Source organism: Accipiter gentilis, chromosome 6 (assembly GCF_929443795.1).
Source record: "Accipiter gentilis chromosome 6, bAccGen1.1, whole genome shotgun sequence".
Taxonomy (NCBI): Eukaryota; Metazoa; Chordata; class Aves; order Accipitriformes; family Accipitridae; genus Astur; species Astur gentilis.
Window position 1 is genome coordinate 9,494,269 of NC_064885.1, and position 15,544 is coordinate 9,509,812.

The following is a 15,544-nucleotide window of genomic DNA, read 5'->3' on the forward strand; positions in this document are numbered from 1 at the left end:
AGAGAGACACACCCCACACACACACATACCCCCCCCCCCCCAGCCCCTTGCTGCCTCGCCGGGGCTCGCGCGCGGGGCGGGGCGGGGCGGGGCGCGCGCGGCTGCGCGCGGCCGCTGAGGCGGGACGGGGCGCGCGGGGGCGGGGGCGGAGCCTGCGCCGGGCCCCGCCCCGCCCGGGCAGCTGTCAGAGGCGGCGGCGGCGGCCGGTCCGGCAGGCAGGCGGCTGGGGCGGCGGCGGCGGCGGCGGGATGCGGCGCTGAGCGCGCACCGGCGGTCATTCCGCGCGGGCTCCTGCGCGCCGCGGTTCGCCTCCCGCAGCCCATGATGTGCCTGGAAAGCGACGGCTCCTCCGGCAGCAGCCCGGGCTGCGGCGGGCGGCTGCGAGCCGGCGACGAGGAGGAGGAGGAGGACGGCGAGCGGGGCTGCTGCGGCCGGGGCGCCGAGGGCGAGGTGCAGACCCTGTCCGGCAGGATGAACCCGCCGGCGGCCGGCAAGCACCCCGAGCGCCCGGCCGCCCGCCACAAGGCGCCGAGCCTCGGCCGGGCCCGGGTGGCCGCCGCCGGCATCCTCAGCGTGGGCAACGTGCTCAACTACCTGGACCGGTACACGGTGGCAGGTGAGGGCACCGCTCGGCCTCCCGCCCGGCGAGGGGCGGCCGGGCCCGCCGCGGCGGGAGGCGTCCCCCGCCGCCGAGGGGCCAGCCTCTGCCCCGGGCACGGTGCAGCCGCCTCCGTTCCCCCAGCGCCCGGTAGGGCCGTCCCGGGGGTGGGCAGCGGGACCGGGGGCTCCGGTTCGCCGCGGCGGGGCTGGGGTAAGTCGTGAGGGATGTGGTGTGGCCGGCCGCGGCTGGAGCCCATTGTGCGGACCCTCCGGTATTGTTCTCTAGTTAGCCCGAATTTTAGCGAAAATAAAAGGTGGTGTCCTTTGTTTGTCTCGGCTCGATGGCGGAGTAAATGTTGGTGGGTTTGTTTTTTTTTGGGGGGGTGGGGTGGGGTGGGTGTTCAGAAAGGACTGATGCCGGGTAGCGCAGGCAAACGCGGAGCTTACTTTATGTGATTTCGTGGGCTGATGGGAGAAGCGTTATCGATCTTACGGACAGTATAAATGCTGTGGGTGACAGGTGCAGCTGCTGTCAGATAAATACCGTCTGCTGGGCAACGGGGGAAACAGAGGAACGCGGTCACTTTTGTTCCCGAGGGTGAAAATCGCACCGAAGCAAATCACCTTCGCTTTGTTTCTGCTGGGTCCCTCCAGCCTGGAGAACCAGGCTGTCCTTCAGTCCTTTGCCAAGGAGGGTCCCTTCGCTGCAGAACTCGCAAGTAGGTGACAACAGAGCTGCCTGATAGTTTCTGCTGGCTGGCGAGCGGTGGAGCGATACGCAGAAGGAGCAGCAAGGCAGCTGCATTGCACTTTGCAAAGCGTCTGTTTTCTTGAGGTAAACATTTTAAAATCATGCACTCCCCGACGGATGTGTTTTACCAGCTGTACTGTGTGGAAGGCACTGTGTGCCTCGGCGATTACTACTACTGTGAAGCTCGGCTCTGAAACAAATGTGTGTTAGGATGTTTACTGTACAGTCCCTAGAGGGGACTCCTCGTTTATTCTTGTCAGGCAATAACACCAGGGAAGAAGATGATTACTGAACTTTTTCTAATTAGAAATGAAGTAGGCTTGTTGGTATTCAACTGTCTCATGTAATTAAAATATAATACATATTCTGTGTTTGGCAATACTGATAATTTTATCTTCAGAGCTTATAAATAGGGGGGTTTGTGCATGTATAAATTTTGCTCTATGCATATACATATTTTAATCACTAGGACTCACTGCGGTGTTAAACAAATCAGACATTTGCTTACACCGCATTAAAATAATACATGTTTGTAGGGCAGTAACAAGTGCGAGGGACATAAATCTAGTCACTGTTGTCAGAATAAATTGGCCAGGTTGGCTTTGTTTTGTCTGGGGTAGGGAGATGGGAAGAATTAAAACGAAAATTTAGCTGACACTGTTGTGGCCTTTTCATTATTATTTTTAGACAGGGCTTGCGCCTTCAGGAAATGTAAAGGCCAGTATTAGGAAGTATTGAGTACTCGGTTGGTAGTCGGTGTGTTACAGGAAGAAGCTTGAAGATGCAAGGTTCGTTTGTTATTGTTGAAGGAAATTGTAGTTTGCTGCCTCACCCTCAAATAGGAATCTCTCTACTGGAGTTTTACCACAAACTGCCGTTTTCCTTTAATGTTTGGAAAGTTTCCTTTTCAGGAAGCCATCTCCCCCCTCATGCATGCTTTTTTTTCTTTTTTTTTTTTTTAAAAAAAAAAAAATCACTGTCTTGTTCACCTATTTGCTCTAGTACTTTAAGTAAAACCTTTGTCATCTGGTTTTTCTGCGTGCAAGAACAGAAGGCATGGGTTGCTCTGGCAAAAGAAGGGAGAAGCATCTTCACTTCTGGGAAGGCTGGAAAGTGCCTGATCAAACAGAGGATAAAAATGCCTGCCTACTGTGATGTAGTATTGCCAGTCCCAGTGCTATGGTTGCCAGTATTTCTAGGATAAGCTCTGGTTTTATGGTGCTCAATAACTGCACTGTGGAACTTATCTGCTAGCATTCAGCTTGATATCAAAGGTTTAAGTTCTCCAGACATGAGACTTTTCTTTGGGGACAGAATGAAATTTTGCATGACCTTTTTGTCTTCTGTCAATTGGTAATTATTTTTCGAACTGGTTTATAAAGTGCTAATCTAAAACAAGGACTAATTCAAATCCAGTTTAATAGAAGAGTTGTGGTAATGAAAATGATGTGTTTTGAGCTCAAAACTGACTTTGTAATAAAGCCTTGTCTAAAAGCAATCTTTGCTTTTATATTTTGTGTCTTAGTGCACACCACATGCTTATGTGATGTGCACTTGCATATGAATCAAGCTAGCACTTTGAATATTCAGCTCATGTCTCAAGACAGGTAATAATTAGTGAATACAACTCTTCAGACCTTCAAAGTACATTTCAAATATGAATTGTTGCAGCAACCTCATAAGGGAGTTTAACACTAGCCACGTTATGGCAGGGGAAGTAGCATCAGAAGTTACGATTTACCTAAGGCCAGTGAACTGTTGTGAGAACTGGAATTAATTTCTGGTTCTAGTTCTGTTTCAAAAAAAGTGTTAGAAGAGCAGCAGTACCAATGGAAACTGGTTTCTGAGGATTTGTGTCTCTAGGGTTATCCCTCCTGTGGGTTCTCTGACGTCAAATAAGAGTTGACCTTTGTCATTAACCTTTCTCTTCTTGTCTTAATAAGAGTCTCTCCTCCACCCAACTTTTTTTTTTTTTTTTTTTAAATGAAAGTGTTGGGAGCTTTGGGACTTCTTCCTGCTGTCAAATTTAGTCAAAAGCAGATCAGTGGACTCAAAAGTGATTAGCAGGCAGCTGACAAACAGACACAAGCAAACAGAGAATCCAGTTTTATGGGCATGATACTACAAGTACATCTTCTATCTTACTTGAAAACTTGGTTGCAATCATTTTGGTCTTCCTGGTTACAAATGCAACTAAAAAAAAGAGCAAGTATATATTTAGTGTGTGTATATATGTGTATGCAAGTATAAATTTAGTTTATATTTAGTCACTAGAAAAAAAGATCATATATGGAGTTCTTTGGTGCAAATGTAATTCCCAGGGTATCTTCCACTATTTTCTAACGTAACCACACAGAAGCTAGATAATATGCATCCAGTCAACACAAGGAGATCTTATGTGATGGAAAGAACTAGGCTGACATTTCCTGTAGCACGTCTTGCTCCTAAAAGTAAAAAGCAAATGCTTTTGCATTGCTAAAAAATAAACAGCAAATGTCATATTTCTTGGTGTTTACACTCTGGATACAAAGACAGTGTGTATAATGGTTTGTTCATGGGTAATCTTTTTTCAGCTGCAACAAACAAGGAAGTAGCTGCCTGTTTCCCTAGTTTTGGTTTAATGACTTCCCAGTGTGGACTAAATGAATTTAGGATGGGATGTGCCTTTTGGTATCTGGGATGTTCCATGACAGAGCTTCAGTGCAGTTTCTGAGATACAGGACACACAGAGCTTCACATCTGACACTAAATTGCAGCTCTTTTGGGAATACATGATGAAACTGGGCCTCCACTGAGGACTGGCCTGCTTCTTACAGCTTAAGAATAAGTTGCTTCCAATACTTTAAAAATAAAAAGCCTGTGCAGTAGTGGTGGATGTTTCAATAATGTCCTTATGTTTACACAGAGTTGGAAATTTCCACTGTGCATGAGGAATGTTAAAATATAATGACATTTGGGAGAAGCTGTCCCAGACAAAAAGTGGGAGTGCCTCTGCTGTGGCTCTTCTAAAGAAAAGATTGAAAACTCTGTGCTGAACATTACTGACTTGAAGGGAAATGATCCTCTGCAATTTTCTTAATAGGTCTTTGATCATACTGAAAACAGTTGCCTGTGGAAAAAGCATTATTTCAAGAGCCGTGATATTTTGCTGCTATTAGGAAAGGAAAGAGTAAGGAAAAGGGAAAACTAGCAGTAATGAAACCATTGTGGATTACCTGTGAAACGACAGCATTTCAGCCATCTGGTGATGCTGGGACATACCTTCTTCCTTAATGAAGTTTTGGGGAAAAGTCATCTTACCTTCAGAAGGTTGGAATGTGGTTTCACAATTATGCCATGGATGACCTTTTACTATGCCTGCTGTTGACGATGAAAATAGTCTTGCTTCATTAGGGTGTCACCTCCACCTTCTAATTCAGACGCTACTTCCTGGCATTTCTGGAGTGCCTTTAATTTAAAGGTAATGATTTAATTAAGCTGGAGAACTACCCAGCAAAGTAAACGAGTCTTACTATCCCACTACAGAAGGGGAAAAAGAGTTGTGGAGTGTCGGCGATTTGTCTGTGGTAACGTAGTTAGTGGCAGAGTTTTGGCTGGTATTAGTTCATCCTTGAGGTTCTCGATCCCTGTGACACAGTACGCCATAGGCTTTGGTCTGCTGTTTTTGTCCTGTAAATGTCTGTAACTTGCTAATAACCATATATGTGTTAATTAGCCTCTCATTACAACATAGTTGCAAATCAAAAACCATTCTTTGAAGATACATACATGCAAATGATTATTGAAAGTTGAAAGTCAAGTTTAAAACTATGTAGTACAAGCTATAACTGAAGGGTTAGGAAAGGTTCAACACTTAACTCTCAAGTATAAAGACAATCAAGAGGTTGTAAGCCAAAACTGCTTCTTTTTACTTGTGAGCTCAAATTTGTGATAGTAATATATTACCTCATAGCATGTTTCATACTGAATGATCTTCATACAGTCTGAGATCCCATATATGTAATGGGATAAAGAGAGCCCCTTATCCCCGTTGTAACAAGACTATGCTCAGTGCTTATAGTTTCAGGGAGGAAACCATTAAGTGGCAGTGCAAGCTCTTCATTTTTTGTCTCTTGTTGAGCTAATCTCAACCTAGGACTCAGCTGTGGAAGGAGTGTAATGATGGAAAATATTAGAAATTGACAGAACCTACTTGAGCCGGCAGTGCCACTAGCTCACGCATGTTAGAATTTGCAAAAGGACGACAGTGTTTTGCTTGGACAATAGGTACCTGTTACTGGCTCAAAATTCAAGAAGTACTGCGATGTGAGCAGAAGCTAGAAGGACTGAACCTCATGCACTTCAAAAGCAGGTGGTAGAAAGCATTCTGCAGCACAACAAGGACTGTGTAGTAGCATCTAGTTCTCTAACATCGTGTTTTCCCTCTGTGATGGGCTTTATTGCCTAGTTGGCTGCTTCCTGTTTGCTGGGTCTTATGTGAGTTGGCAGGATTTGTTCCAGAGTATTTTACATTTCAAGTGAAGTCTTATTATGTTTAATCATAGTATTTTTCTTCCTTGTGGTGTAGGTTTGCCAGATAGTAACTATCTTTGTTATTATGTGCAGATTTTCCTGTTTGACTCCGAGATCCTCTTTCATGCATGTTGATTAATTTTATCCCCAAAGCATCCAAGTCATCACAGTCAGTGAATGTGGCCTTTATTACATGGAGTTAAGAGCCTCATAAATATTGAGTGTGTTCTTAAGAATAATGTGATGATCTTACTAGTCCCTTGATCTCTGAGATTGTCAATCTCAGAAGTTGTGTGGAAAAGCTTCTCTGGTCAAAAGTGGGGGAATTCTGTAATTATTCCTTCAGGACTTTTCAAATACCATGCCAAGCTGTAATAGGGTTAAATTCCATCAGTCAGCTTGTTCATAGTTGTTCCTATTTATTATACATTTATTCTTTATTGCTTCTGGTAGACTATACATCAGAAGCAAATAAGCTGCCCATTAGGTAGCATGGTGGGCTACTAAGTTCAATAGACGTTGTTAAAAGCTGGTGACTTTTTCCCTAATATGAAATCCCGTAGCTCTTGCTTGGGCTTTCAAGTGCTGAGGAAATTGTAATTGAAAGGTGTTATGACGTGTTGCCTGAATCAAGTAAGGTTTGTAAAGGTCTTGAGGTTCCTTAATAAAGGCTCATGGTACCTATTCAGGAGATTCAATGGGAAACCATAACTTTATTTTACAGATAGAAATTAGGAAATTCAAAGATCAGAACTCTTGCTGAGTTGCTTGCTTGCATCATCATTGCTTTATGTGTATTATAGACCAGGACATCATTGTACAGCTTCTACTGAATCAGATGGTGCACCCAAGGTACATACAATTCACATATGTCAAGAGCTATCAGAGAGCTGTGGCCCATGGACGGAAGAGTCTGAAGGAGACAAGAGACGGTACTGGTTAGTGTAAGGGACTCTAGGAGATAAGCAGATATGACTTATTTGGTAGGCAGTGTAGCCAAAGAGTGAAGAGGGATTTGAGCGAAGACAGTGGTAGCTTTCAGCAAGTGTTTACAGACAGCATCTACCAAACACGATGAGCATCACAGGAGAAAGCATGAAGATGTCCGTTGGAAATCAATGATGGAGGATGATGCCCTTCAGCTGGCTGAGAGAGCTTTCTGAAAATTGGCACTATGGATGTAGGGTGATGAGTGTTCTAGAAAAAAAATAATGTATGTTCAAAATGAGTTCCACAGAGGACCTGTGAAGTGCCTAAGGCGCCATGGAAGTTAATGGGAGTTGAACAAAATGGGCCTGGACTCAGAGCCCAGAGAGGTGTGTGAGGTGAACAAATCCTGGTGGTTTGCAGAGAAGTTTGGGTACAGAACTGTCTTGAAAATTGCAGTTTTGCTGAACTGGTCTGGAATTCTTGGTCTGAAAGTCAAGAAGCAAATCTGAGACAGGTACAGGCAAAATAAACAAACAAACAACAAACCCCAAACCCATAGTTCTGAGCTCTTAACTACTAGAACCTCCCTTTGAGTTTGGTACCATTAAAATGGTTCACCGTGCTTTTCATAGACTGGACGAGTACTTTGCGTAGAATTGGCATACATAGAAGGCATCTCATACACATTTTTTCTTTTTTTGACACATCTGTTTTGTTATTTTGTGGGTGTTTCTGTCTTACGTAACCCAGCAATTTCTGTAGGGTTGCAGGGAAAGGAAGTGAAAGGGAGGGAACGCTAATTTCCATGCTTCTAGTTTTACAACAGTTTAAATAATCAGGAAAGTGAGAATGTAAGGGATCCTCGATGACTGAAGGGATGTAGAATCCTTCACTTCTGAGGTCATTGCTTTGGACCTGTTGCCAGTCAGGAGTGGCTGAAGGTTTCTTTTGGAAGGCTCTTGAACGAGCTATTCAGGAGCCTCTGGTGGTCTCTTTCCACTCTTCATGACGTTGTGTGTTTCATGAAAGCTTCCACACAAGACATGGCTGGGAATCACCATGTTATCTCTCAAAATGTAAAATGTTAGAATAAAGCATTGAGTTCTTCTGTCAGGCTGATGCTTCTAGAGAGCAATGAAGCATGTTGTGAGAGCAATGTAGCTGTTCCCACCTATTCTGTATTTCTGTTTTTGAGGGAATAAATATCAATCTTCCTTCTCCAGAACTGTTGATCTTCTACCACAACTGAAATCATTGAGCAATTTTAACTGAAGAGAAGGGAAAGAAATACAGAATAAAAACTCATGCCTTGCCAGACCTAAATTCAGGCTTCAGCAATATGAACATACCAGGGTTATGTTGTTGGTGAGCAATATTATCTCCTACAGGTTTTTTTTGTTTGTTTGTTTTTTGTTTTTTGTTTTTTTTTTTAATACCTTTCCTGTGCTTCTGCTGGTGGCCAGCAACTGCAGTGGCTGAAGAGAACAGCAGAGGAAAAAGATCAAGGTTTATATGGAGAATAGCTGCAGTAGCAGCTTGGAGCTTGGCTGGCAGAACGAGGGAACAACATGCTGGAATGAAAATCCTTTCAGCCTTGGCATGTGATAATGTTTTTTTATTTTAAGGCTGCATTGAACCAAAGCTGCAGTAATCTATTTTACTCCTTGTTCAGGCTTCTGCCAATAATTATGTAAATAACTGAACACAGTTAATTATTTGTTTCCTAGCTTCCCATTTTCTTTATTTCTATTAGAAACTTGTCATTATTGTCTTAGAACGTGAGCCCTGTGTTCTTGGCAACATGGAAAACAAGAAGAGTGGGTGACCTGACAGAGTCAACAGGACTTCTGTCTGTGTGAAGCCTGCAGGGCTTGAATTAAACCTACCCGAAGGTTAACTTTGATTCATATGGCTGTCCTGTGATTTGATGGTCTGCTCTCTCTGCATATTCTCGTTTCAGAGAAGTGATCCTTTGGGAGAGTATGCCAACAGAGCTGTACAGATCTGAAAGGGGGGGGTCTTGCCCTGTTGTTGGTTTGCAATTTTCATTTCTTTCTGCCTGTCACCTCTGTATTTCATGATTTGTGCCTGTCTGGTAGCGATGACCTTGGATGTTTTGCAGTTATGCTGGCATATATAGTTGCTTTAGCAGTTTTGCTACCAGGTATGCAGTTTGGGAAGTTTACAAACTACTGTGTGCTCTTGCTGTATACCTCTTCAATGAGACTTTTCATTTGAAAATGTGAGACTATGACAGGATAATTTTTTTTTGCCCTTTTTTTTTTTCAGTTTTACATTGCCTTTAGTGTTGGGTGGTTTTCTCCAACAGGCTTGTGCTTGTAAACTTTGTCCCAGCTAGAGCCACTGCAACTTGGCTGTCCCAAGCAGCACAAGTTAAATAATTTGATGTGACGTCAGCTGACCAAGCTACACTACTATCCCAGCTTTAGTAATTGAGCAGGTTGGTGGATGAAATATTGGTTATGGGACAGTGAATCAGGGCTGCTTAAGCTTTGGGGCAGGGACTAATTTTGTGCAGTTCCAGGCATACTGTTGGTGCTAAATAATAATTAATATAGAATTGCAACACTACTAATAAATGCTGACTGTGTAAGTTAGGAAACCTACTATGCAATAAGAAAAAATGATTCCTAATGCACCAATGTGGCTCATAAAGAGTGGGCATTGCATGTGTTTGTGTGTTAAGCTATTAGAACTCAAATACTGCTGCAGCTATACTAATGTTAAAACTTTTGTAATAGTCTTGTTATTTCCGTCTAGAGCCAGAAATGCTGACTAGCTTTTGGGATAACAATCTTTTATATGTTCAGGAAACAAAACACCCAAGGGCCACTGGTGACTGACAGCTACAGTGCACTTATTAAAACTGGCATTTTCTGATCAGCTCTGTCTTGGATGTGTTAGTTCCTTCTCTGACGGGGAAGAGAAGGGGGAGGACAAAAAGCAATGTAATGTGATAGTGTTAGGAGATGAGACTTTTTTTTCCTTTGCAATTTTGGAGGAGTTTGTAACTCAGAAGTACCAAGCATGGTACCTGAGTAATAGTGCTTGGAAGGGCAAACATTGATCTCTCCATAATGACTTTCCTACAACAAGATATGGAAAATACTAAGGTGTTGGTTTCTAGTCATTGATTTTTTACTATAACAACAATGTGCTGAGATGCCTGAGCTTCTGATGATCAATTAAGCTATGGTGTTTGGGGCACTAAAAAGTGTGTGTGTCTGTTTTATTCCCAACTGGTATTAAGGCAAGGGAGATAATTTTTTTTTTTCCCCCCTCTAAATGAGAGGAATCCTGGTGTTTTTGTTCATCTGTGCTTGCATATAGACTGCATAAACAATTATACAATCTCTAATGAAAAACCTTGAGTCACTGGTCAGAATGTGAGGTTGTTGGGTGCCAATTCTGGCCAAAGGTTGGGCACTCACCCACTAGTACTCCGCACAGTAAGTGTATCTTCTGCCCTTTCCTCCCTTCCTTTCTCCCCAACAGCATTTCTTAGCTGTTGAGGGAATAACTAACTTTATTTCATTTATCTCTGTGTTCTTTAATCTACTTTTTATATGTATGCAGGTGCTGGACGCTCATGAGCAGTTTGCAACACTTGCCTAGCAGGTACTGCTGTGTGCTTGCTGGCTCTGTGGTGTACTTTAAACTGTACAGAAGTACCGAAAAAGCAGTACAATTAATGAGTTTGTTTCTCTTGCCTACTTCATTACAGCAGGGTCTTGGTAGAACTGCTAAAATTTAGGGTCATTTGCAATTTCCTTCATAAAACATATATTTTTAGGTAGTCATAATTTGCACCTCTCACATGTTGGCAAATTCCAGCTTGGCAGAAATGGGTATTGCTTGCAGATATTTTCTAAGCGTAGGTGTGTGACCAGTTTTGGAAGCTAGTGCACTGTTTTATATGTGCTTTAACACCCAGGAAATTGGGTAGACCTTTTGCTACTTAAGTTTTGGTCATACTCTTAAGTCACTGGGGTTGGGGGCACTGGAGAAGTAGGGCATCTTTCTGAACCTGTATGTCTCAAAAGTTACAGATGCAGTGCAGGGAGAACAGCTGCGCTTCTTAGAGCTTATTTCTAGTGAAAACACATTTGTTGAGTTGCTGCATAGTGCCTTTCCAGGGTTTTTTTGTGTCTCGTGTCATGCTTCAGTAAAGCTCTTGGAAGCTAAAACAGTTTTCCAAGTAGGGTTAAAATTACCTTTGTCCTTAAAGGTGTGCTAAGATGCGTGTGATGTTAAGGCATATTTTTGGCAGCTATTCAAGGTGCAGTGTGTGTACTTTTAAGTTATTACAAAGCTGCCAAAATTATCAGGTTTTTGGACTGTGGATCAATAGGAATTGCAACAGTAGCTGAAGAGAGACGTAAATCACTTTTGCTCTGCATTTCATTGTTCTTGTTAAACTTCTTTTTCTCATTTGGAAGTGACTCAAAATTAGTAATGCTTCTGCAGTCATTTTATGTTCAAAAATATATAATAGTATAAATGTCAAACTCTGTACATCATTGCAAGCTTACATTTGCCTCATAAGTGTACATTTAAATCAACTTGCATTGCTGAAAGCCACTTTACTTAACAAGAATAAATTAGCAGTAGAGCTAATGCTTGAATAAAAACACAAGTTATGTGAGTGGCTGGATAGAGGTTTCTACCTGTAAGCACATGCAATACAATCTGAATGCGGATTTAACCTTCCTGATTTAAATATTTTATTATAAATATTTTATGTTATACCATCCCTTCTATGTGAATAGGAAATATGTTCATCACCATTTAGGAATTACTGGACTTTGTAACCTGACAATGTTTGGCTTTATTACCTCATAGACTCGTGCAACTGAAGTACAAACGGCTTCAGTCTTGAGTGGGAGAGATTTCCTATGCAATTGCCATCTGTAGCAAGAGGTTTGTGTATACAGAACAAGCCCAGCAGTGCGAGAGTTTAGTTTGTCTAGGTAGTTTTAGACATTCAGCCTCTGGTCTCTGTGCAGAGACTGCCAGAAAACAACAGGTAGTATCAGTCGTGGTGTGGACATCACTAGTAAGTAGATTTAAATGACTAATCTGATAATTAAACTGTTTGTAAATTTCATTCATCGCACTTTTTGGCTAGCAAAACCAATATTTTTCAGCGCTTCAGTTTTCTTGGTAGATTAAAACAAATACATAGAACTTTTCGCTTGCCTGAGTTTGGCTTTAGTGAAGGAAGCTGGTAAGAAGAAAATTTATTAGCAGCACAGTTTTTCCACTGTTTTCAGGGGTTTCTTTTGTTCTGCAGGAGTAAGGTTTGCTTTTTCTTTTTTTAATCAATGCTATTGACGTAATATAGAAGATCACTGTTTGCAGCTTTCATTTGAACATGTGGACTCCAGTTGCCTCTGCTAGTGTTGAGTCCTAAAGACAGGATACCTAAAATACAGATCTTATGGTCATGCAGAAAGCTTCTATTTTAAAAAATAGGTTTAAAAGTATGGTGTTTCTAAAATATATCTGCTCCTTTATAATTACACACTTCAGATATTAATACATATAATTTTGAAAGTATAATTTAGACTCCAGTAGGTAGTATCATGACAATTTAAAGGTAGGTTAAAAAAAAAAAGTACCTAAATATCTAAATAAGAGCAATTTTCCTAGTTATGTTCTTGGGCTTAGTCTGGAGGACCTGATCCTAGACTCTGGTGTGTTTTTTGTTTGGGGTTTTTTCCCCTTTTAATCCAGAATGCAATAGAGACTGAATTGTTCTGCCTGTTAAAGAAACAGTCCCAGGGTGCTTCTATAAGATTTCAAGGCTAGAGGGAAGCAGGAGCACACTTTGGGTACTTTTAGGGTACAAGGTACGGTTAGAAAAGAGTCTCTTGGCAGCTCTTAAAAAAAAAAGCCAGGTCGTAAAAGACTTGGTTGGTGGTAAGCTGAAAGAGTATAGCACCTGCAGGTGTTTGGGACGAAGCGTCAGTCTGTGTGTGTGGTGGTGTGTTCACACACAGATTCCATAGTCTCCTGCTCTGGGATGTATTTCTTTTAACAGATTAGTTTCCCTTTAAATCTAGGATAGCGTCTTTCCAGTCAAAATTGCTTTGCGGCATGTGGTTTGCTGAGGGGAAAGCAAGTAATTTTTTGTCTACCAAAGGATCATGCCATGTCAGCTGTCTGATCCCCCTGTAATTTTGCTATGGACCACTGTTCAGTACCCCTGCTGCTGAGACTGCAGCTGCATGTGCCCTTTAAGTTCAGCATGGGTGCTTAGGGGGTCCTCACTCTTTCTTTTTCTTTCCTTCTCTCCTTCCCCCAGGCTCTCACTTGTGTGTAATCAAATTAAGCAGTGGCACCAGCCCCAGTGGAGAAGAGCTCCTCTGTTAGAAAGCTGTCCCTCTAGAATTTGCACACAGATTTCATCATTTGCACCTGCCGTTGCTGGCTGCTGGTGTGACCTTGTGTGCCAGCAGCCTGTGCTGATAAGTGTTGCCTGTTCCTTCTATCTCAGTTAATAGTTTTAAGGACACTTAATTCCTTGCCAGTCTTCTAAAGCTTGCCTTTGTCCATAAACACTCTGCATTATATTTTTACAGGGTCCAGTTGAAGAGTGCTTTCAGAGCATGTAATGAAAACTAGAAAGGGCAGTGTTATGAGGTTTCTGTTAAATACATAAAGAAAGGCAGCGACCCAAATCACCAGCAATTGCTGTCAAGTCATAACTGCGCAAGGGTGCTGGGTCATTTGAGACAGTAGCAGTCACTTGTGGAACACTGCAGACTTCTGTTTGAAACCCACTGTAAGTTGGTAAAGCCTCTCTTGCTGTTTCTATTCAGATCTTCTGGGCATTGTGCCTTCTCTGGGGTGCAGGGCTGCTGCCTTTTCCCCATGCAGGACCCGATGTGCCAGACACCTGCCTTGGCAGCTGTGCTTTGTCGAGTAGGATGGAGGCGCAGCAGCACGCGAATGTGAAATGGCCATTGGGCTGTGGGACTTGACAGTTCTGCCTGCTCCGCACAAGGCCTTCCACCATGCCTTTCGCTGTCTGATGAACCCCTTGGAGTCAAACCAGTGCTTTTTCAATGTGGAAATTTGGAACCACTGCCTCCATTGGTACCTGCAGGATATTTCCTTATGTCACGAAGCCATCTCATTTAAATATTTTACACTTCAAAGTATTCACTTGTTTCAATCCAGGATTCTTTGGTTCCACACAGACTTTGTATCCACTCTCCTTCTATCATTGAAAACCGTTGAGACAGCATTGTGCAGTGGAGCTTTCTAAGAGCCCTACTTAGACTAAGCAGCAAACTGTGGCATTTGGTTTCCTTTGGGGTTCCTTGCTGGAGCCCTCCTCGTCGTGGATAATTTTCAGGTGAAGTTTTCATTTGGGCAGTGGATGTTGCACATCTCACTGGTGGGTTTAACAGAGGTAACTGTACCCATGGAAGAGTGGATCTCTGTGTCAGAATTGGAGAATGTCGGTGGAACTGAACAGGGTGCAGCCTGCTTTGTTGCTTCTGCTATTGCACTGTTAAAAACATTAATTTTTAGCTGCTAAGTATCTCCTGTTGGTGATTGCTAAATGTAGTTATGTACAAGCAAGCTCAAACAATGGAAAAATATATGAAATACGAACCCTTTCTTTGTGCTTGGGTGGGAACATTCATCTTGCTTTGGGGAGGATTGTTCACCTCACATTTCCGAACATTGTATTCAGCAGATGAGCTGTTTCCTCCTTCTCCTTCAGGTTTTGGTTTCTCCTTTGGAGACAGGGGCTGAGAGGCCATGCTTAGATGGACTGTTAGAGTAATTATCAGAATGAGCAGGCATGGTTTTAAAGACGCTGTTGTGTGATTTAATTGTTATTGAGTGGAGGGGGGTGGAAATTGGCTTGGTTCTTGTTCTGTTTTTCCATAGTTCAGTCTATTGACATGTAGACCTGCAAGAGTTATGTTGGGAAAGAGCTGCCTTTTGACTCTAACGGTGTCCCCAGCTGGTGAGAAGGCTGAAGGATGCAAAGGAACCTCAAAAAAAAAATTCTACAGCTGACAGCCTCCTGTCAAGTGGCATATTTGCAAATATTATGGAAATTTTCATGTTGCTGCTGAGTTTTATCTTTGCTGGGTGACTCTGTCACTCTGTTAAATGGCTGAGAGAAACCTCCTTGTACAGGCACGGGCATAATTTCACACATCCTAAGGTAATGAGAGTAAATTACGGGGAAACTTCGTTCCTGAACAGTTGCTCTCAACCCAATTTCATGGAAACTTTAAAAAAAAAACAAATAAAAAACCTTAAAAAAAAAAAAAAAAAAAAAAAAGCCCTTAAAAATAGAGCTGAGGTTAAAAGGAGACTGTGTCTAATTTTGTTAGCATTGTGGTCCTAATTTGTCGCTTCTGGTGACTTGAATTCCTCACAAATTGCTGGTTTGTCTGCAGATCTGTAATTCCCACATGCTGTAATTTTGCCCTTAGAAATGTTGGCCACTGGCAGCTCTCTCTTTCTGAGCTGGAATTTTGAATGTTTTAAACTCCTCAGCATGGTCTTTTTCTGATTAATCTAGGTGGAGACGCTTGCCTCTCGGGGAGGACTGAGAAGCTGTCTGTTGTGCTGTAATAGAAAGCCCTGAGAAGGCAGTGGCGATGGGCAGGGTGCTGGGGTGCAGAAGGTGCCTGCTCTACGTGTAAAGCAGGCGCCTGGGTTGCGTGTTGGCTGTAGAGAGAAGTTTTGTGCTCTTCG

At 42.8% G+C, this 15,544-nt stretch overlaps 1 protein-coding gene across 2 annotated transcripts in view; it reads left to right on the top strand.

The window, feature by feature from the left end:
* Positions 1-242: 242 nt before the first annotated feature.
* LOC126039212 (sphingosine-1-phosphate transporter SPNS2-like) overlaps positions 243-15,544 on the top strand; it is a 138,965-nt gene continuing 123,663 nt past the window's right edge. For both annotated transcript variants that reach the window (XM_049801994.1, XM_049801995.1), the window contains exon 1: positions 243-616. In XM_049801994.1, coding sequence (XP_049657951.1) covers positions 322-616 — 295 coding nt within the window. In that variant the 5' untranslated portion in view covers positions 243-321. The remainder of the gene's footprint in view (positions 617-15,544) is intronic.